Raw genomic sequence first — 22024 nt, 5'->3', positions numbered from 1 at the left:
ACCGCTTTGCTGGATACTGGTGCCAACTATTCTGTCATGTGCCTGGCCCTTGCCGTACAACTGAAGAAAGTATTGACGGGGTGGTCGGGGCCTAGCATTCGCACTGCTGGGGGTCACCTGATTATCCCTGCCGGCAGGTGCACAGCTCGTGTCGATATCCGTGGTTTTGTGTACGTCGGCGAGTTTGTAGTCCTCCGTGAGTGTTCGAGGGACTTGATCCTCGGTCTTGACTTTCTCCACACGAACGGTGCTGTCATTGACCTCCACGAATCACGGGTCACGTTCTCGACGAAACGGGCCGTGGCACGCACTGACACAGACGATTCACGCTTCACTGCTCTGCGACTTGTTGACGACGACGTAATGGTGCCACCCCGGTCCAGTGTGCTAGTTCTCGTGAGGAATGATTTATTCCACGACTACGAAGGTGTCGCTGATAGCCACGTACCCCTGCTGCTCGAGAAAGGAGTAGCCATCGCTCGCGGGCTCGTCCAACTACAAGACGGTTGTGCTAGTGTGCTCCTTACAAATTTTGCCAACGAGTTGCAGCACCTCGCCAAGGGCACGGCTGTCGCCTTCCTGCATGACTTCGCTGTGGTGCCTCAAGTGTGTGCCCTGGAGACAAGCCCTGAAGACCAGGCCCCACCATGCCCTGTCCTTCCGTCCGTCAGAATCAACCCCGATTTGGCGCCTGAGCAGAAGGCTCTTCTCTCGGCGCTTCTAACCGACTTCGCGGGTTGTTTTGCCACAAGCTCCAGGGTCGGTCGTACGCCTGTCGCAAAGCATCGCATTATCACCGACGAGACTACACCACCCGTATGCCAGCGCCCATACCGCGTTTCTTCGACGGAACGCGAAGCCATTAAAAGGCAAGTGGACGAAATGCTCGCCGACGATGTCATTCAACCGTCCACAAGTCCATGGGCGTCACCGGTAGTCCTCGTGAAAAAGAAAGACAACACCCTGAGATTTTGTGTCGATTACCGCAAACTGAACAACGTGACGAAAAAGGACGTTTACCCGCTCCCCAGGATTGATGATGCACTCGACAGACTACGTGATGCCAGGTTCTTTTCCTCCTTGGATCTCAAAAGCGGCTACTGGCAGATAGAGGTGGACGAGCGAGACCGTGAGAAAACTGCTTTTGTGACGCCTGATGGTCTATACGAATTTAAGGTGCTCCCGTTTGGACTATGCTCAGCGCCGGCCACTTTCCAACGCATGATGGACACTGTCTTGTCTGGGCTCAAGTGGCAGACGTGCCTCGTATACCTGGACGATGTCGTCATTTTCTCGGCCACCTTCGAGCAACACTTGGAGCGGCTGCGCACAGTGCTGCGGGCGCTACAATGTGCGCAACTTACGATCAAGCCCGAGAAATGCTATTTCGGTTTTGAGGAGCTTCGTTTCCTCGGCCATGTTGTCAGCGCGCGCGGTGTTCTCCCAGATCCCGACAAGACCGCTGCTGTCTCCAGTTTCCCGCGTCCCACTGACAAAAAGACCCCTCGACGTTTTTTGGGACTGTGCTCTTACTATCGACGATTCGTCCAAGATTTTTCCAAAATAGCTGAACCCTTAACAGCGCTGACCAGAGACGACACACCCTTCTTGTGGGGAAGCGACCAAGAGGATGCTTTCGTGGAGCTCCGCCACCGCCTGCAACGTCCACCGATACTCGCCCATTTCGATGACGCCGCAGCAACTGACATACACACTGATGCTAGCAACGTAGGCCTTGGGGCGGTCCTAGTACAGTGGCAGGATGGCGCCGAACGAGTCATCGCATACGCAAGCCGTACACTTTCGCGCTCGGAATGCAACTATTCAACGACTGAGAAAGAATGTCTTGCGGTAGTCTGGGCCATCAGTAAGTTCCGCCCATACCTATACGGAAGACCATTTCGCGTTGTCAGTGATCACCACTCGTTATGCTGGCTGGCCAGCCTCAAAGATCCATCTGGGCGGTTGGCGAGGTGGAGCCTCCGTTTGCAGGAGTACGACGTAACGGTCGTGTACAAGTCGGGGCGGAAGCACCAAGATGCGGATTGTTTATCACGCGCGCCAGTGGACCTTGCTTCCCCGGAAATCACTGAAGACTTCTCTTTCCTTGGTGCTGTTAGCGCAATCGATATGGCGCAGCTTCAAAGGGAAGACCCAGAGTTAGCGCCGCTCATCGCGTACCTGGAAGGCTGCGACGGTCCCCGCATTCCTCGTGTTTTTCTTCGTGGACTCAAATCCTTCACTCTGCAGAACGGCGTCCTCTACAAGCGCAACTTTGAGAGCAACACTGCAACATTTCTGCTCGTAGTCCCGTCCGAGTTGCGACCTGATATCTTGAGCGCTTGCCACGACGAACCATCTGCCGGCCACCTGGGGGTCAGTCGTACCTTAGCGAGGATTCGGCAGAGGTACTACTGGCCAAGATTACTTCCATCAGTGCGGACATACGTCAAAACCTGTCGCGACTGCCAGCGCCGTAAGTCTCCTCCCTTCAAACCCGCAGGATTTCTTCATCCCATAGCGCCTCCGAAGACGCCTTTCCAACAAGTGGGAATGGACCTACTCGGCCCTTTCCCGAAGTCATCCACTGGAAAACGTTGGATTGCTGTCGCGACGGATTATTGGACGCGGTACGCTGAGACAACGGCGCTTGCAAACGGAACTGCTGTCGAAGTGGCTACGTTTTTTGTACACAACATCGTGCTGCGTCATGGCGCTCCTGCGGTTATAATTACTGACCGTGGAGCTGCTTTCACAGCCCGCTTGACTCAGGCAGTCCTAGATCTGACCCACACCAGCCATAGGCGTACAACAGCGTACCACCCACAGACAAATGGTTTGGTAGAGCGCCTTAACAGAACCCTGGCCGACATGCTCTCCATGTATGTGGATGTGGAGCATAAAACATGGGACCAAATTCTCCCATACGTAACGTTCGCTTACAATACGGCCCTGCAAGAGACAACGCGGCTCACGCCCTTCCAGCTTGTCTTCGGTCGTCCAGTTGTTACTTCTTTGGATGCCATGTTGACCGTCGACCCTCAGTGTGACCTAGAGCCAGATCTTGACGTCGCCACTTTCGTTCAGCGGGCTGAAGAAGCACGTCAACTGGCCAGGCAGCGAATACACCGTCGACAGCACGCCGACGCTGACCGCTACAATCTCGGACGGCGATTTGTTACGTACGAACCAGGCGACCACGTGTGGGTTTGGACACCAGTTCGTCGCCGTGGGTTGTCCGGAAAATTACTGCGCCGATACTTCGGACCTTACCGAGTTCTCCGCCGCATTAGCGACGTGACGTACGAAGTTTCACTGGCAACCCCAGGCCGCCCTTCGCGCAGACCACCGCATCCGGATGTTGTGCACGTCGTTCGTATGAAGCCGTACCACGACCGTCCTGCTGATTGTACTTGCCGCTGAGTGCCGCCGGTTGTGTGTCGTGATAGCTGTGTCTCACTTTCCGTGTCTAACCCATTTTCCCCTCTGTGAAAGCGGCCCGCATCGAGGCGATGCTGCAGGGGAGGGAGCAATGATACAGCTCAGAAGTGGACGAAGAAGAAGTGCTTCGCCATCTCGCTTGTGACGAGGAAGAAGAAGTGGTTCGTCTTCTTGCTGGTGACCGCTCGGCAGACTGGAGCAGTTCTTGTGTCTCTGTGTGCTGTGTAATATTCGTGACAATATTTCGGTCGCCGCATTTGGCACTAGGCAGTGAGGGGCGCTAATCGAGCCGATGATGATGGCAGCCTAATCGAGCCGATGATGATGGCAAAACCATGAATTTGTATGTTCCCTGATTTCAATTTTGAAAACTGATACAGGGGCCTAAATATCATCGACGCTTTTTATATTGCCCACTATAGAGTTTTTGTCGAACGTTCAGTGCTTCCTGCTCAATAAGTAAATGAAAACGTTATATGAGTTCTTTTAAATGCGCGTCTTGTTCTGTAGATACTTGATTTCTATGGTAAGTTGCGGCAATTGACAAAAATCCAGTTGGAAATAGATGCGTACAAAGGGCAGGAAGCACAGAAGAACGACGCTGGAACACCATGCTCACATTTATTTTCTAGCAACGTTTTTGTTCTTCCTCGAAAAGTGTGCGCTTTGTTTGCCTGCTTTTTTTTCTTTTTTGAGTGCATAAGTTATTTATCAAGTTTTGAATAGGAAAAGCTGCATTAATTACAAGAAAAATATATGGCTTGAAACATCGTCTTTCGTGCATATCCTTGCTATATGAGATGTTATTCCAGTTGCAATGAAGAAGGCAGTGCGCCAGCACCAACGACGACGAAGCGTTTTGTGCGTCGCGTGCTTTTCGCGCGCGTGGAAAGCTCGAGCTCGCTCTTGGTTCTGTCCTGGAGCCACCGCTACTCGACCAGCCTGTACCATCGCTTCGCTGCCAGTCCTTCGAGTTTTCCAATAAACCCCTCTTCATTTGGTGGAGCGTGCGGGTTCGCCTAGTACACTACCAACGTGGAGCTCCGCAGCCGCACAATTCCGATGGCGACGACCGACGGAAGCCACTAGCGAGCAGTCCCATCGCAGCCCGTCATTTGCCCCGGTGCCGTCCGGCAGAGAGACCCCGTCGTTTTCAACGGACACTGCGACCAGGATGTCGAGGATTGGCTGGCTTCGTATGAGCGGGTGAGCCGTCACAACAACTGGGACGACCGCATGAAACTCAACAACGTAATATTTTACCTGAGCGACGTCGCGAATCTCTTGTTTCGCAATCACGAGGCTGATATTCCAACATGGGATACTTTTCAACGTACGCCGAAGTTTTTGGCCGTCCCGCCGTGCGTAAACTTCGCGCTGAGCAATTCTTGCGCGCTCGTGTTCAGTGTGTGGGTGAAAGTTTCACCGCCTACATCGAAGATGTGGTCGATCTATGCAAGCGTGTCCACCCGTCTATGCTTGAGGCCGACAAGATCAAGCATATTTTGAAGGGACCAACGAAGCGACCAGCACCAACGACGACGAAGCGATTTGTGCGTCCTCCGATACCAGCGGCCGCGCGCGTGGAGAGCTCGAGCTCGCTCTTGGTTCTGTCCTGGTGCCGCCGCTACTCGACCAGCCTGTACCATCGCTTCGCTGCCAGTCCTCGAGTTTTTCAATAAACCCCTCTTCACAGGATTCATTTCTGAAGGGACCCAAATCACAGCAACTTATTTCTTAGGTTAGCGGCGTTAAAAAAAATTTCTGCGAATAATATGAAGCGATATTGTTCAAGGGGACAATTAATTTCACTTACATTTGTCGTTACATATTATTAAGGAGCGCTTTGTTGGGTTCTGCTAACGCATGTGTTTAGATCTTTTTTGACGACGGATGTCAGGTATGTACAGTATTTGTCGAAAGTAGCCAGGCCGCATGGTTTGCCTCTAGGTTGTATAGTGGAGCCCTTGTGGCTTTCCTAAAGATCAAAACGTGTTGGAAGGTAAGAAGACCTCCAGTCCTTACCTTTAACGACCATTTCAGCTTCAGGGAAGCTGTAAGGGCTCCACTGTACGAGCTAGAAGCAAACCATGCAGCCTGGTTTCTTTTGACAAAGACTCTACATCCGATCAGTGTTTTGCACCGATACCAGTGAAGTTCGAAAAAGAACGATCATACAGCAGTGTATGACGACAAAAACAAGTGAAAAAAAGTAATAATGATGAGTGGGGAGTAACTGCGTAAGGTCTATGACCTTTTCCACCACTCTCCTTTTTCTCCTTCTTGTGCACGGCCATTACGCGGACGTTGTCGTGATGTTGTTTAAGGATTAGCAGGCTGTACAGGTAGTTTCAATGCTAAATGAGACATACTTGGGGCACTGAACGAGCTATTAGTTGATAAGTATTTATGGCAAGCAAATTTATCCTGTTTTGCGAGCACTTCTAATCTTGGCGCATCCGAGCTAAAAGGTCCTTTCAACCTTACCATATAATTAAGAGCGTAGTTTTTGCCTGCAAAATCACCATTCTCTTTCACAATGGGCATACCTGAACGTTGGAAATAGAAAAGAGTGACCATAATTTGGCCACTCGAGGGGGAAGCCTAGATTGTCAACCAATTTTTTTGGGTATAACAATGCAATTTGTACATTTCCAGAAACGAACTAATCTACAAATGCCTATAGCTTCCTCCATGTAAAACGCTGCGTAGGCAGCGGTTATTTATGTTACGAATACCAATATTTCACTAGTTCTGAAAAATAACTTTAGCTGATGGCAATCAGCGTTTTCTTTAAATAACGAAATGTTCCTACCGCGAGCTACTCTTTAGCCACTTAACGTCAGGTTGGCGGGACAGAGTGCCGGGGGTCAAACCTCAAACAACAAAGCATAGGTATTAGTTTCCAACGGTCCACATTTCATGATACTGCGCAGCATGGATGCCAGTGTGCTTGTAAACGACAAGTATTCAGTATTCAAGTGTTCTTTACTTCACTCTCACGTCTTAGAATGTTGCCGTTTACAAAGAATGTGTAGGGTGGTACTCGCTGCAGATACTACTGGCGTCTACGTTGGTACGCTTCGGACGTTAAGTTTTTCAAAACGTCGTGCCTTTCTTCTCTGCAGGGTGCATGTCCCTTACGGCGAAAATGATGTGCTCCTGGCCATTAGCCCAATCATGCACCAGTCCGGGATGATGTACACCGTCTTAGGATTGCTGGACGGCGCCACGTGCGTTGTGACATCCGCGAAAGGCCCCCAGGATATCATAGATGCCATCGATAAGTACAAGGTAGCAAACCTGGGGTTGACACTTGAACACACTGTAGTTCTGAGTCACAGTGCACCAGCTGATTCGCTAATCATCATCAGCCTGATCACACCCACTGCAGGGCAAAGGCCTCTCCCATGTCTCTCCAATGAACCCTGTCCTTTGCCAGTTGCGGCCACTGTATCCCCGCAAACTTCTTAATCTAATCCGCCCACCTAACTTTCGGCCATCCACTGCTATGTTTGCCTTCTCTTGGAATCCACTCCGTCACCCTTAAGTACCAGCGGTTATCTTGCCTTCGCATTACATGCCCTGCCCAAGCCCATTTCTTCCTCTTGATTTCAACTAGGATATCATTAATCCGTGTTTGTTCGCTCACTCACTCCGCCCTCTTCCGATCTCTTAACGTTACACCTATCATTTTTCTTTCCATAGCTCGCTGCGTTGTCCTTAACTTAAGCTGAGCCCTCTTTGTTAGCCTATAAATGCTGCGATCTTTTGGCATTAAGCTTTTAAAGGTGTTTTGAAGCATAAAACGTTTGGCTTGCTTAAGTAGAGACTGCGGAGAAAGACAGGGAGAAATAATTAAAGAGCGAAAGTAGGCACAAGCTGGCTGAAGCAACATCTTCTAGCGTCCTACTGCACATTGACAGAAGCAAAGGCAAAAATAATCGAATAGGGAGATATTATTTTCAGTCAATAAAGCGGCATGCACGAGTTGAACTGAATCTAAGACTTGCACAGCAGCTTTGGCAGTGGCTGTAGGCCCACCAGCAACAACTAAGCTCATGGAGCCAGCCAGCTTCGACGTCATATCGAGTAAACCGTCCAATCTTGGTTCTTCTATATGATCTACAGGCGAACAAGCTTCAGCACTAGCAAAATGTGACATTGCAGGAGGCCTTGCCGAAGGGTCCGGCTTGATATGCGCCAAACACAGCACCATTGGACCATGCGGAGCCAATGGCTTCTGCAAAGAACCATGCTGAACTCGCGTTCCGCAAGTGTAGCTTTCGGCGCGATAAATCGTTGTTCTCTTATCGCTGTGTGCGAGGCGAACTCTTCCCATTTTCTTCAGTAGTTTATATTTCTTTCCAGGTTGAGGTACTGAGCACAGAGATTACGAATGTTCTGAAATGGAAGCGAGGTTGAGTTTTATGCAAGTGGTCATGAGACGGCAAAATAAGTGTCGGATGAAGTCAGATATGTTCAGAAGGTACGCCTTTAGGATATATGTAGATTTTAGATCATGCTTAAATAATCATGCTCATACCCGCGACGGTTATTTTGACAGACATTGAAACTGAATTCTGTATTTAAATATGTCAAATACAGAGTTCATAATGCAGTGTCTGAAGTGCATAGACACGTCCGCGACTTCCACTGGCAGCAGAAACCCATTTCACTGGCTCAATTGCACATCTGTAATTTACATGTTCACAGTAACTCATGTACTCCTGAGTAGAGATCTAGAAGATACGTTTCTCAGAAACCCGTGCATTCCCTGAACGCGCCTTTATTCGTTCAGACGTCGAGCCCTCGTGGCGGAGTGCAAGCGGCCCCGTCTCGAATGCCAAAGAAAAAAAATGGAACTTTGTTGGTTTATGGGGTTCAACGCGCCAAAGTGTCTCAGGCTATGAGGTACGCCGTATTGAACAGCTGCAGAAATTTCGACCAGCTGGGGTTCCTTAACGTGCTCTGACATCGCACAGCACACGGACTCTAGAATTTCGCCTCCATCCGAATTAGACCGCCGCGTCCTAGATCGAACGCGCGTCTTTCGGGCCAGCAGCCGAGTGCCATAACCACTGATCCACAGTGGAGGCAAAAATTTAAAATTGGTTTTTGAGGCAACAAATGAGGCAGTAACTGTCTCACTTATCTCTATAGACATGCGAACTGCCCCTGAACGAAGGGTAAAGGAGGGAGTGGATGAAGAAAGGAAGAAAGAGGATCCTTAATGGAGGTCTCCGCAATAGTTGTGCCGGGCCCTGAAAGTATTGGTGAGAAGGCGGAGAAAGAGCCGCTCATCCGCTTTCTTCAGGCCTTTACATGGGCGAGGGTAAAGGCGATGACTATCTTGATAGTAGGTTGTACTATCTTTGAAGGTTTAGACCGGATTAAAATCGGGTGGGGAGGAGAAAAGGTCGCCTACTCGAAGGCCACCTGCCGGGCCAGTGCCGTGCATGCCGAGGGGGGTTCAGTGGGCGCCACATCATGGCGCTACGACTGCACGCCAAGCACTTAGGAAATTTACAGGAAACGCACGGTACTCGCCCAGGTCGGACATCTGTGACTTACATGCTCATAATTAGTCATGTATGCCTCAGTGCAGATCTCGAAGATACGTTTCGAAGATATACGCGTATTGACTAGACGCGCCTTTATTCATGTTCAAATGTCGAGCCGTAGCGGCGGAGGTTTTGCCAGATTAATTTGAATAAGAGCCGCTTGACTGACCTCAGCTGTCACTATCTCTAACATGGAACGTGAGATATAGGTATGGTTTGTATGGCTTTGATTCCTTGCGCTTGCTGCGGCCCTAATAAATGTAATGCGACAAGCTGCATTCGAGGAGAAAGAAGCTTCGCCGATATCTTATAATTCTCGTTGCATAAGGATATCGGACGATGTCCTTCAAAAGTTTTCAACTCACCTGCGTCTGTGCTTTTCGGGATGAGTTTCATGTGACCAGCATCGAGCGTGGGACGGAAAACACCCATGTCGTAAGCTGCACAGGCGCTGGCTGCACTGAAAACTTCCAGAAAGGCAGGTGCTATATAGCTAGGCATAAGAACTTATTTATCTGGCAAAAGGTTTTGATATGGTGCTCGAAAGCATATGCTTGCTTTAGTTCGCAATTCGAGATGAAACTGTAGCGCCAGCAAGTATGAGGCCGGCACGCGGCAAACTTCGGCTGATTTATAGGCAGCAGTGACAGAGTTCCATGCGCTGCATTGAGCCAGCCGAAACCAACATTTTTAGTTCCCTTTCAGCTAGCAAGCTCTCCCGAGCCGCGCCCGAGAAAGCGGCCTCCGTCCGCTTCCACTCACCACGCGGCGCTGCCAAGCCGCCGGAGCGCTTGGCAGTTGCTGTGACAGCCTGTTCTCATCCGCGATAACATTCCGAGCGAACACGTCGAACTCAAATTTGCTGTACGTTTGAAGCTGTCACGTTGAAACTTCAGTCTCATGGTTAAAGAACTGTTTCGCCTGACTAGTAAGGGTGAGATGAAGAGCAGGCTGATGGCAGTTCGCAAAAAACCAATCGTTTGCATTGCGCTTTATCGCACCGCGTTTGCGACGTTTAGTGCTGATGATATGCATATGTTGAAGTAAAGCTATCAATATTTCTTCGGGAGAATGCACGAAACATTAATGAAAGATAAAACTAGCGATGTTCCGCTTCTAGATCAGTCACGAAATTCCGCGCTATGTTATCAACGAAGCACCGCACACACGAGCAGCGTTTTGCACGTTCTTTAGAATTCCAATTTCAGTGAACAGAAGTATAAATGCAGACACACTTAGCGGGATGCAGGGATTGAATAACTATAGAAGAGATTTTTATTTGCAATGATCGCACAGACGGGAGCAGCGTCCAGCACTTTCATTTTTAGAATGTTAATTTCATTCAACACAGACAAGCATTAAATGCAGACACACTAAGTCGGGAGCACGGAGGGAATGGCTACAGAAGGCGAGCTTATTATTGCGAAAGCAATACTACTTGCACTTTCAAGCCTTTGCCGTGCCGTGGCGGCGCCACCATTGACCTTTCGCATGAACTCTGTGCGACGCCACGCCGAAGAGCTGGGCGACCATCTCGCGCCGTCAGCGAGTAGTGGCGGTGCCACCACCGGCGGCCTAACTCCCGCGCTGTCCGCCAGGAGCGCAACAGGTGTTGTGACGTCACGCCGAAGAGCTGGGCGACCATCTCGCTCCGTGTGCGAGTAGTGGCGGCGCCTCCGCCGGCGGCTTAAGATCTGCTTCGACGATACCACGTACCGCTAGGGAAGCTCGTCGCAACGAGCGTAAGAGACAGCAGCGAGCTATTCATCCTTCTCTCAGGGGCAGAAACAACAGCCGTTTACGCAGAGCGGCGGTAGACACGGCGGATGCCGGCTGAAGAAACGGATGAAGTTGCTTTCGCAATTTCCGGGCTTAACCAAGCTGAGCCTCTGCCAATTTTTATTTGCAATGACAACCTTTGTCTGTTCTTCAACTTAAAACAGTGCGCAGGGACAGGACACAGTCAAGAAACACACAGACACAGCACTGACTGACAACTGAGGAATTTACTGCTTTGCTTGCAATAAATACAGAAAGTATCGTCTAAAATACAAAGAAAGCCTTGAAATCGTCATTTTGTCACTTCTGTCGTCATTGCTTGTCCAGATAACCCATTTCTTTTTTCGTCAACGTTAGTGATGGTGTGCTTTCGCAGGTGGAACGATTCTTCTGAATGATGAACGCTTCGTATATATCTCGCGCATGAGCTTTCGGGGGTATCTTCTCAGAATCTTGCAGCGTCGAAAGTGTGGAATGCATTCGCAGTCTGACACGTGTCCCGCTAGCTTGCTGCCATATCCTTTTTCGATGTTGCCGACGTGTTCCATGAGACGTATGTTGACGCCAGGGTGTCGAACCTGCATTTTTTCGGGTTCGGTTCGGGTTCGGGTTCACGCCTTTCGGGTTCAGTTCCGGGTTCGGCTCCAGAGGGCCATTTCGTTCCGGTTCGAACCGGTTCAGACCGTCCCGAACCGGTTCGAACCGGTTCAAACGGGTTCAGGACAAAAAAAAATTGAACGCAGATGAGTTTGTCATCCCTGCTATGCGTTTTCATTTTTCCGGCACATCGGTATCCATAATAAAAAATGCAAAGATTTGTTTACAAGAACATAAAACTGGGCTAGCTGGTAAGAGTTCATGCTTAAGCAGCGCAATAAACAGGACAAAGGAAGCCTGTGTTTTGTCCTTCTCTTGTGTCTCGTCTTTGATTGCGCTGTTTTTCCAATTCGTATAACAACTGGTTGTTACATTCTAGGAGAAGTGTATGAAGGCGCAGGACACAGTGAACAATGCAAAAAACAGAAGAACAAAGATTAAAACTAAAAAACATACTGCGCATGCCCAGCATAGTCGAGTCGTGACATCTTTTTCAACGAAATACGAAGACTATATTCCATAGTAGACAGCAATTCCCTATCTTCTGAACCTCACACAGTTGCCAAGAAAGCCTGACTCCTTCTCTACAAATTGACGGTTGGTGAAGCAACACGCCCATCTGCTTCCTTCCCGATCATAAAGGCCTCCACCATGTCCCTACAAATTCGATCTGGGTGAATAAGCAGGAGACTTGTCTTTCTAAATGGGTAAGCAATGAGCATTTGTTCGAACATCACAGAATGGTGAAAAAGTAGCAGTGTCGTACAACTTGGCTTTGCATTGCAGCGAGTGCAACGATTGCTTACCCCGCAGATAAGACAAGTGTCGTGTTAATAACCCTGTTTGCATAAGTAGGGAGTTGGTCGAGGCCTATATGACCAGGAAGGAAGCTGATGGGTGTGTTGCCTCACCATCTATCAATTTGGTAGATAAGGAGTAAGGCTTTCTTGGCAACCGTGTGAGGTCCAGGAGATAGGGAAGTGCCCTCTATTATGGAAGATAGTCTTAGATTTTCGTTGAAAAAAACGTCATGACTCAACTGTGGTGTGCATGCGCAGTATGGTTTTAAGTTTTAACCTTTGTTCTTCTGTTTTTAGGGTCGTTCCTTGAGTCCTGCGCCTTTATATACTTTTCCCAGAATAAAATAACTAGCTGTTAGTCAGCGGTCGTGTCGTCTCCCGTCTTTCTTTTGTCGTGTTTACTGCGTTAATTAAGCATGAAAAATTGTTTAATGCGAGATGTTCTCACTTTACCCATTTTACTTATTGTCCGCAGCAAAGACGAATTTACGGCAAGAGCCGCAAAATGAAATGAACTCGAAATTGATGAAAATCGGCTATGTATATATACGCTATAATCCACCTTATGAGGTGTAAGGCGAAAAGCCGGTGGATTTTCAATCTACAAGACCCTCCTGCTTGAGCAATTTGGGAGACGCCGTTGCGCGAGTAATAGGTCTCTTTTGAAGCTTGAGTCAGTTGGGACTTTCTCGTACGCAGTGTAATTACGGGGCCCCAAGATTGCCGACGCACGGCTCTCTACGTTCCCGCGCACTACTGAGAAAAGAAACTGCCATGTATCGGTAACTACATACAGACAGACACACTTCCGTCGCCCCGAAACCGACTTGCCAGTCACCCCTCCTTTACTAAATGGTAAGAAAATGTGCGAGAATCCCTCCACCGTCCATCTGCCACCCAACGAGAGCCTCGTGGGAGCACAGGCTCTCCCTAACTTGCAGAACTTACCAAACATATTTTATTTAAATCACCTATTCGACATCACCTTTGTGACTCACGTTATATATCCCGAACCCATATAGCTCAGTATCTTCAAAAACACAGCTAATCGTAGCTTCTCACTATAGTACAGTAAGAAATTACGACATTGACTTATTATGATGACGTCAACCTCCTCTCTTCTGATAAAAATAGTATCATAAAAAACGCACTCTTGGATGGGTTGAGAACGCTTCGTTTTTGCACGGACACAAAATGTCAACAGCCCCGCCGCGGTGGCTCAGTGGTTACGGCACTCGGCTCCTGACCCGAAAGATGTGGGTTCGATCCCGGCCGCGGCGGACGAGTTTCCATGAAGGCGAAATTCTAGAGGCTTGTGTACTGTGCGATGTCAGTGCACGTTAAAGGACCCGGTGGTCGAAATTCCCGCAGCCCTTCACTACGGCGTCTCTCATAGCCTGAGTCGCTTTTGGTCGTTAAAATCCAATAAACCAAACCAAACCAAAGAAATTGGCAACATGTTTGTTGCGACGTTGAGCTGCAGCATTCTTGCAAGTGCAGCATTGTGCGAGGAAGGAGATATACTTACACTACATTGAATGTATGAGACTTTTCCTGGGGCGCTATCAAAGGGAACCTTTGCGTCAACAGAATTTTTTACGCCCTTGATAGAGTGATAAAGAGTGGTTAATCTGGCGTGCACCATTTGTCCACCAATTTGTTTCACGCATTTATTTTCAAAACTACAAACAACCCCTTTCTGGCAGCTATGCTTTCTGGGCGTGATCACTAACACATGCCAGCGAGCGCATATATTTCCGCATTGCCCTTTTGATTATCCGGTATTTAATTTTTTTTTCTTATTAGTGCATCTCCACCGTTGCCAAGAACCCGCCTTTCGTTGCTTATTTCCGTCGCTGCAAACAAGAATATGCGGATTCCAAAAAAAAAAAGAAGCTGCACCAATTTATACATCCCCCTTTTGGTAATACTAGTAGTATTATCGCAGGTTTAACGTGTCGAGTAGACATTGAGGCTATAGGATAGACGGTGTAGTGGAGGGCTCCAAATTAACGGAGATCAGCTGAGGATTTTCGGCGTGCGAGAGAGCAGCGGAGCTCCACAGTCATTGAGGCATTTTTTTTCTTTGTTGCCCTGCATTGTGAGGGGTTTTATTTAGAACCTGCTGTCTGAGACAATGAGCGCCTACAAAAGTATATGTTGCACTACCCACTGCGGTGGCTCAGTGGTTACGGCGCTCGGTTACTTATTCGGTGTATCCGGGTTCGAACCCGGCCCCGAGGGACACGTTTCAACGAAGGCGAAGCGCAAAAGGCACCGTGTGCTGCGCGATGTCATTGCACGTTAAAGGGCAACTGCGCCACTTTTTGAGAATATCGAGATACTCAAGAATTCAAATCTATATAGGCTGTAGGCAGGGTGTCGAACCGGAACCGAACCCTAAACCGGAACCGAACCCGAATTTTCGCCCGGAACCGGAACCGAACCGAACCCATAATTTTTTCGCCATCTTGGAACTGAACCCGAACCGGAACGATTCAAAGGAACCGTTCCGAACCGGTTCGGTACCCGGTTCAGCCCCATTGTTTTTTTGCATCTCGGCATACTTCTTGTTTCCGGACAAAATGAGATGATCTGGCGCATAGATTTAACCACCAGTAGCTGTCTGCGCTGGGAAGTGCGATAATGGTACCCATTATATGCGACAGCAAACTTGCAGGAAGTCTGGAGCCTGGGAAGATGCCTAATTGACGCTTTTGTAATGTACTACCGCCAATTCTTTGTACTTCAGGTTTATGTGAAATCTTGAGCTATTATTCCTCTCCTTTTACATATTTGCGTAAATCTTTAACCAAATTGTTAGCACTGCTCTAACTCAATGAAGGACTATAGACATCAAATTTTTGCTTGCGTGCACATCTTTCAAACGATGCGTTAGACATTGGTGCACATGGAGCACCGCATGGTATTTCACCAACACATAATAAATAATTTATATTTGAATTTCTTCATGACCCTATTTCGGTTTCACCAACATAACGATGGCTGTGACGTGTAGAGGAAATTAGGTCGCGTGAGGTGCAATAAAATGGCAATACAACTGCTGATACGTCGTTCGTTGTGATTATAGATCTTGAAGCCAGCTGATTTAAGTGCTAGAGTGAGTCAAAACAACGCATCAGTGTTTGTATTAGTTTTCCCTTGCCTCACGTGACCTAATGTTAATTAATTTATTTATTTCAGAATACTGCAGGCCACTGCTTGGCCCAAGCAGGAGTGAACTTACATTGTTACATAACCAAAAGAATGAAGTTATTCAATATTAGCAGCACACGAATACCAAAAGAATAAAACCAAAAGAATAAACTTATACAATGTTAGCAGCGCACGGATACCAAAAGAATAAAACCAAGAGAATAAACTTATACAATATTAGCAGCACACGGATACAAAACATGCATATAAGCAATATTAGCAGGTAAGTAGACGATTTAACGCATCAGAAAAATGTTCCGAGGAAAAAACAGATTCCGGTACCGAATTCCAATCTTGCACTGTTCTAGGGAAAAAACTGTATTTAAAACTGTGAGTTTTGGCGAAAAGGGAAGTAAGTGAATGTTGATGAACGTTCCGAGTCCTTCTCACTAGAGGACGCTTAATGAACTCCGGAAGCTTCAGTTTATTTTTACCTGTTAAACTATTAAACAAGAATACCAATCTATTAATATTTCGGCGGATTTCTAGTGTAGGAATGTTATTTGACATCATTAACTGCGAGGGAGAATCTTCCCTTTTGTATTTTCCGTATATGAAGCTAACCGCTTTCCTATTGACTTTTTCAAGGACCATTATGTCCTATTTTGTGTACGGGTCCCACACGACTGATGCATATTCAAGTAAAGACCGCACACGAGTTTCGTAAACCAATTTTTTCATGTGTGCTGGGGCAGTTTTTAGCTTTCTTAGTATCGCAGCCTTTCTTCACAGCCTTGGTATCACAGCCTTTCTTAGCTTCATTCACATCACAGCCATCATTCGGTTGATGAAACCGGGACAGCATAGAAGAAAAAATTAGTTTCGAAATTATTTAGTGGCAGTAGGCGAATACCACACGGTGATCCATGTGTTCTAATATCTATGGCGTCATTTGAAAGGAGAAACACGCAATAAAACTGGGTGTCTCCCGAGGCCCGCTAAGGGTCTCGTTAAATCAGAGGAATGTCACCTTCGGAGGCTGCAAACTTTGTCTTTCAATAATCCAGCTACGCTTCACGCAATTGAGCCCGAGTCCTTTTCGGCACAGTGCAAATTTTGTGGCCACAACGCAAACTTGTAACACATGGTATGGGCTTGTCAGAAAAATGACAGCATTGACATCATAAATCAGCCAACTCGGGAGGGCTGGGAGGCGGCCCTTTCCAGCTCGGACCTCGAGGAACAACGAGCCCTCGTCGCCAGAGCACGGGCAGCGGCTTTTACCAACGGCGTCCCGGACTAGGGACCCGATCAGCCTTCCCTTCAACTAAGGCATTGTGGCTTTAAATAAACGTTATCATCATCATCATAGTCATTTAAGCACCGATTGAGAATGCCTTCCTCTTATTTGCGTCATTTCTCACAAATAGATGAAATATTAGCGCGAGGATCCAACAACGTTGTGAAGGTGGTTTTTGAGGAAAGGAAATGGCGCAGTACCTGTCTCACTTCTTGATGGACACATCAACCGTGCCGTAAGAGAGGGAGGAAGGTGGGAGTGAAAGAAAAAAGAGAAACAGATGCAGTAGGGGAGGCCTCCGGAATAACTTCTACCAGCTGGGGATCCTTAATAAAGAGCAACTGAATAGGTTTTAGAAATCGACGAGCTATACTCCGTTTCATACATAGCTGTCAACGCTGCCAAAGGTACGAAAGTAGTCCGCTGCAAAAAACAAGCAAAATGTATCCGTCCGCCTCGCGTCGTGGCTGAGTGGTACGAAGCGCGCGCCTTTCTGTTCATTTTACAAAGGGCCTAGGTTCGACTCCCGGCTCGGGTGGTTTTTTTATTATTTTTTTTTTATTTTTCTTAAAAGATTCATTAGGTAGAAACTCGAAACTGTCAAACTCTAATACCTACTTTGAAAAACACAGCGCTGTTTACTTGTCTCGAAGGGAAAAGGCAGTGTAGTGTAGATACCGGCGCCGCCAGGCTACGATGTCAGATCGCTCGATGAGTGCAAGACTTCGCTTTCGTTTTTCGAACTTAAAACCGATATCTTTTAGTAGCCTCCACAAGGTAGCCTTACTCATGTCCGGCAAATCGGCATCTTCGTTCACTTCATCCAGGATTCTGTCCAAAGTAGGTATTTCGCGTTCGGCATACATACGATGTAACTTGAGTCGGATGGCGTTGACTGCAAAGCTGTCATATTTAACACTGCGAGAGCTAGATATGGTCACCTGGCTAGGTCGTTTTTGCGGTGATCTTATTCCAGTAGCGAGACCTTCCTTCTTGAACCTCGCAACTGTCCGAGGGCTCAACCCGGTCATCTCGCCCACAGTTTCGAGAACTTCGCGCACAGTCTTCTCCGGGAAGCGCTTCCTTACGCTAGAGTAAACGTTGACAATAACCTGCTTGGAGTCTTTCGAAAATTTCGGAGACTTCAGCTTGGAGAACAGGCGAGCAGGAGATGTTTGTGAAGCCGCAGTGGGCGAAGAAAACAAGCGAGTAGGCGATAGCGTTGCCATTTTCTCCATACTCGGAAACCGAAAGACGAACGCGGAAGACATCACCGGCCGGCCTAGCTGCGAAAACCTGATACAGGAGGAGCCGAAAAAAAACCAGAAAACTAAGGCACTCTGTTTTGAAGAACATTAAAGAAAAAGCAATCTTTTTGCAACATAAAACACCATTATTATTATGCTGCAATATTAACCAAAAATAACTTTAATTTTGAGTTCATTACTCTTGTCACTTTCGACGCACTACATTACGATGCGGACGAGGAGCGCGAACAGGCGCCGTAGCCTTGGCTGTGTTGACAGCTATGTATGAAACGGAGTATAAAAAGGGTCGAATGTGTGAAATTTCCAGGTAAAGTATGCGAAATCCTTTTGGCCTAGCATTTGAAACGCTGACGTAATCACCATTAAAATTGGGACGGCCTTCAAGCTTCTCCGCAGCGTACAACGCTAAGTGGGGGGACACATGATGACGTCATCGAAGGTATCGGTACATTTCCAACGCATAAACGCCTGCTTTGAAGGAAAAAAAACCAATGCCACCGAAGGCAAAGCCCGCCGAACGTTGTTTGGCCTCGTCCAACGAGACACGGCAGGGCGTGGCTGACGGCAGCGGTAATTCGAAATCATACCTTCCGTGACGTCACACTAAACTTCCCCGCACTCCCCTGTTGCTTTGAAAATTGCAAAATTTAATCGTCGATTACGTCACTATTTTAAATGGTAGTGCAAAAAAAACTTAGCATGTTTTACCTACAGCCAGGGTGTCGAACCGGCATTTTTTCGGGTTCGGTTCGGGTTCGGGTTCACGCCTTTCGGGTTCAGTTCCGGGTTCGGCTCCAGAGGGCCATTTCGTTCCGGTTCGAACCGGTTCAGACCGTCCCGAACCGGTTCAAACGGGTTCAGGACAAAAAAAAATTGAACGCAGATGAGTTTGTCATCCCTGCTATGCGTTTTCATTTTTCCGGCACATCGGTATCCATAATAAAAAAACGCAAAGATTTGTTTACAAGAACATAAAACTGGGCTAGCTGGTAAGAGTTCATGCTTAAGCAGCGCAATAAACAGGACAAAGGAAGACTGGAGACGACACAGACGTTGACTAACAACTGGTTGTTACATTCTAGGAGAAGTGTATGAAGGCGCAGGACACAGTGAACAATGCAAAAAACAGAAGAACAATGATTAAAACTAAAAAACATACTGCGCATGCCCAGCATAGTTGAGTCGTGACATCTTTTTCAACGAAATACGAAGACTATATTCCATAGTAGACAGCAATTCCCTATCTTCTGAACCTCACACAGTTGCCAAGAAAGCCTGACTCCTTCTATACAAATTGACGGATGGTGAAGCAACACGCCCATCTGCTTCCTTCCCGATCATAAAGGCCTCCACCATGTCCCTACAAATTCGATCTGGGTGAATAAGCAGGAGAATAAGCAGGAGACTTGTCTTTCTAAATGGGTAAGCAATGAGCATTTGTTCGAACATCACAGATTGGTGAAAAAGTAGCAGTGCCGTACAACTTGGCTTTGCATTGCAGCGAGTGCAACGATTGCTTACCCCGCAGATAAGACAAGTGTCGTGTTAATAACCCTGTTTGCATAAGTAGGGAGTTGGTCGAGGCCTATATGACCAGGAAGGAAGCTGATGGGTGTGTTGCCTCACCATCTATCAATTTGGTAGATAAGGAGTAAGGCTTTCTTGGCAACCGTGTGAGGTCCAGGAGATAGGGAAGTGCCCTCTATTATGGAAGATAGTCTTAGATTTTCGTTGAAAAAAACGTCATGACTCAACTGTGGTGTGCATGCGCAGTATGGTTTTAAGTTTTAACCTTTGTTCTTCTGTTTTTAGGGTCGTTCCTTGAGTCCTGCGCCTTTATATACTTTTCCCAGAATAAAATAACTAGCTGTTAGTCAGCGCTCGTGTCGTCTCCCGTCTTTCTTTTGTCGTGTTTACTGCGTTAATTAGGCATGAAAAATTGTTTAATGCGAGATGTTCTCACTTTACCCATTTTACTTATTGTCCGCAGCAAAGACGAATTTACGGCAAGAGCCGCAAAATGAAATGAACTCGAAATTGATGAAAATCGGCTATGTATATATACGCTATAATCCACCTTATGAGGTGTAAGGCGAAAAGCCGGTGGATTTTCAATCTACAAGACCCTCCTGCTTGAGCAATTTGGGAGACGGCGTTGCGCGAGTAATAGGTCTCTTTTGAAGCTTGAGTCAGTTGGGACTTTCTCGTACGCAGTGTAATTACGGGGCCCCAAGATTGCCGACGCACGGCTCTCTACGTTCCCGCGCACTACTGAGAAAAGAAACTGCCATGTATCGGTAACTACATACAGACAGACACACTTCCGTCGCCCCGAAACCGACTTGCCAGTCACCCCTCCTTTACTAAATGGTAAGAAAATGTGCGAGAATCCCTCCACCGTCCATCTGCCGCCCAACGAGAGCCTCGTGGGAGCACAGGCTCTCCCTAACTTGCAGAACTTACCAAACATATTTTATTTAAATCACCTATTCGACATCACCTTTGTGACTCACGTTATATATCCCGAACCCATATAGCTCAGTATCTTCAAAAACACAGCTAATCGTAGCTTCTCACTATAGTACAGTAAGAAATTACGACATTGACTTATTATGATGACGTCAACCTCCTCTCTTCTGATAAAAATAGTATCATAAAAAACGCACTCTTGGATGGGTTGAGAACGCTTCGTTTTTGCACGGACACAAAATGTCAACAGCCCCGCCGCGGTGGCTCAGTGGTTACGGCACTCGGCTCCTGACCCGAAAGACGTGGGTTCGATCCCGGCCGCGGCGGACGAGTTTCTATGAAGGCGAAATTCTAGAGGCTTGTGTACTGTGCGATGTCAGTGCACGTTAAAGGACCCGGTGGTCGAAATTCCCGCAGCCCTTCACTACGGCGTCTCTCATAGCCTGAGTCGCTTTTGGACGTTAAAATCCAATAAACCAAACCAAACCAAAGAAATTGGCAACATGTTTGTTGCGACGTTGAGCTGCAGCATTCTTGCAAGTGCAGCATTGTGCGAGGAAGGAGATATACTTACACTACATTGAATGTAAGAGACTTTTCCTGGGGCGCTATCAAAGGGAACCTTTGCGTCATCAGAATTTTTTACGCCCTTGATAGAGTAATAAAGAGTGCTTAATCTGGCGTCCACCATTTGTCCACCAATTTGTGTCACGCATTTATTTTCAAAACTACAAACAACCCCTTTCTGGCAGCTATGCTTTCTGGGCGTGATCACTAACACATGCCAGCGAGCGCATATATTTCCGCATTGCCCTTTTGATTATCCGGTATTTAATTTTTTTTTCTTATTAGTGCATCTCCACCGTTGCCAAGAACCCGCCTTTCGTTGCTTATTTCCGTCGCTGCAAACAAGAATATGCGGATTCCAAAAAAAAAAAAGAAGCTGCACCAATTTATACATCCCCCTTTTGGTAATACTAGTAGTATTATCGCAGGTTTAACGTGTCGAGTAGACATTGAGGCTATAGGATAGACGGTGTAGTGGAGGGCTCCAAATTAACGGAGATCAGCTGAGGATTTTCGGCGTGCGAGAGAGCAGCGGAGCTCCACAGTCATTGAGGCATTTTTTTTCTTTGTTGCCCTGCATTGTGAGGGGTTTTATTTAGAACCTGCTGTCTGAGACAATGAGCGCCTACAAAAGTATATGTTGCACTACCCACTGCGGTGGCTCAGTGGTTACGGCGCTCGGTTACTTATTCGGTGTATCCGGGTTCGAACCCGGCCCCGAGGGACAAGTTTCAACGAAGGCGAAGCGCAAAAGGCACCGTGTGCTGCGCGATGTCATTGCACGTTAAAGGGCAACTGCGCCACGTTTTGAGAATATCGAGATACTCAAGAATTCAAATCTATATAGGCTGTAGGTAAAACATGCTAAGTTTTTTTTGCACTACCATTTAAAATAGTGACGTAATCGACGATTAAATTTTGCAATTTTCAAAGCAACAGGGGAGTGCGGGGAAGTTTAGTGTGAGGTCACGGAAGGTATGATTTCGAATTACCGCTGCCGTCAGCCACGCCCTGCCGTGTCTCGTTGGACGAGGCCAAACAACGTTCGGCGGGCTTTGCCTTCGGTGGCATTGGTTTTTTTTC

At 47.5% G+C, this 22024-nt stretch overlaps 1 protein-coding gene across 6 annotated transcripts in view; it reads left to right on the top strand.

Annotated features, from left to right (window-relative positions):
* Window positions 1-22024, top strand: part of LOC149367815 (putative 4-coumarate--CoA ligase 3) — a 113566-nt gene that overhangs the window by 47751 nt on the left and 43791 nt on the right. For 5 of the 6 annotated variants that reach the window (XM_089557577.1, XM_089557566.1, XM_089557572.1 and 2 more), the window contains one exon: window positions 6570-6735. The exons of the other annotated variant lie outside the window; for it this stretch is intronic. In XM_089557577.1, coding sequence (XP_089413703.1) covers window positions 6570-6735 — 166 coding nt within the window. The remainder of the gene's footprint in view (window positions 1-6569; window positions 6736-22024) is intronic. 6 annotated transcript variants of the gene reach the window in all.

Source organism: Amblyomma mixtum, chromosome 1 (assembly GCF_055824585.1).
Source record: "Amblyomma mixtum isolate Tamu chromosome 1, ASM5582458v1, whole genome shotgun sequence".
NCBI classification, from domain to species: domain Eukaryota; kingdom Metazoa; phylum Arthropoda; class Arachnida; order Ixodida; family Ixodidae; genus Amblyomma; species Amblyomma mixtum.
This window is presented reverse-complemented; position numbering and strand designations above follow the sequence as displayed.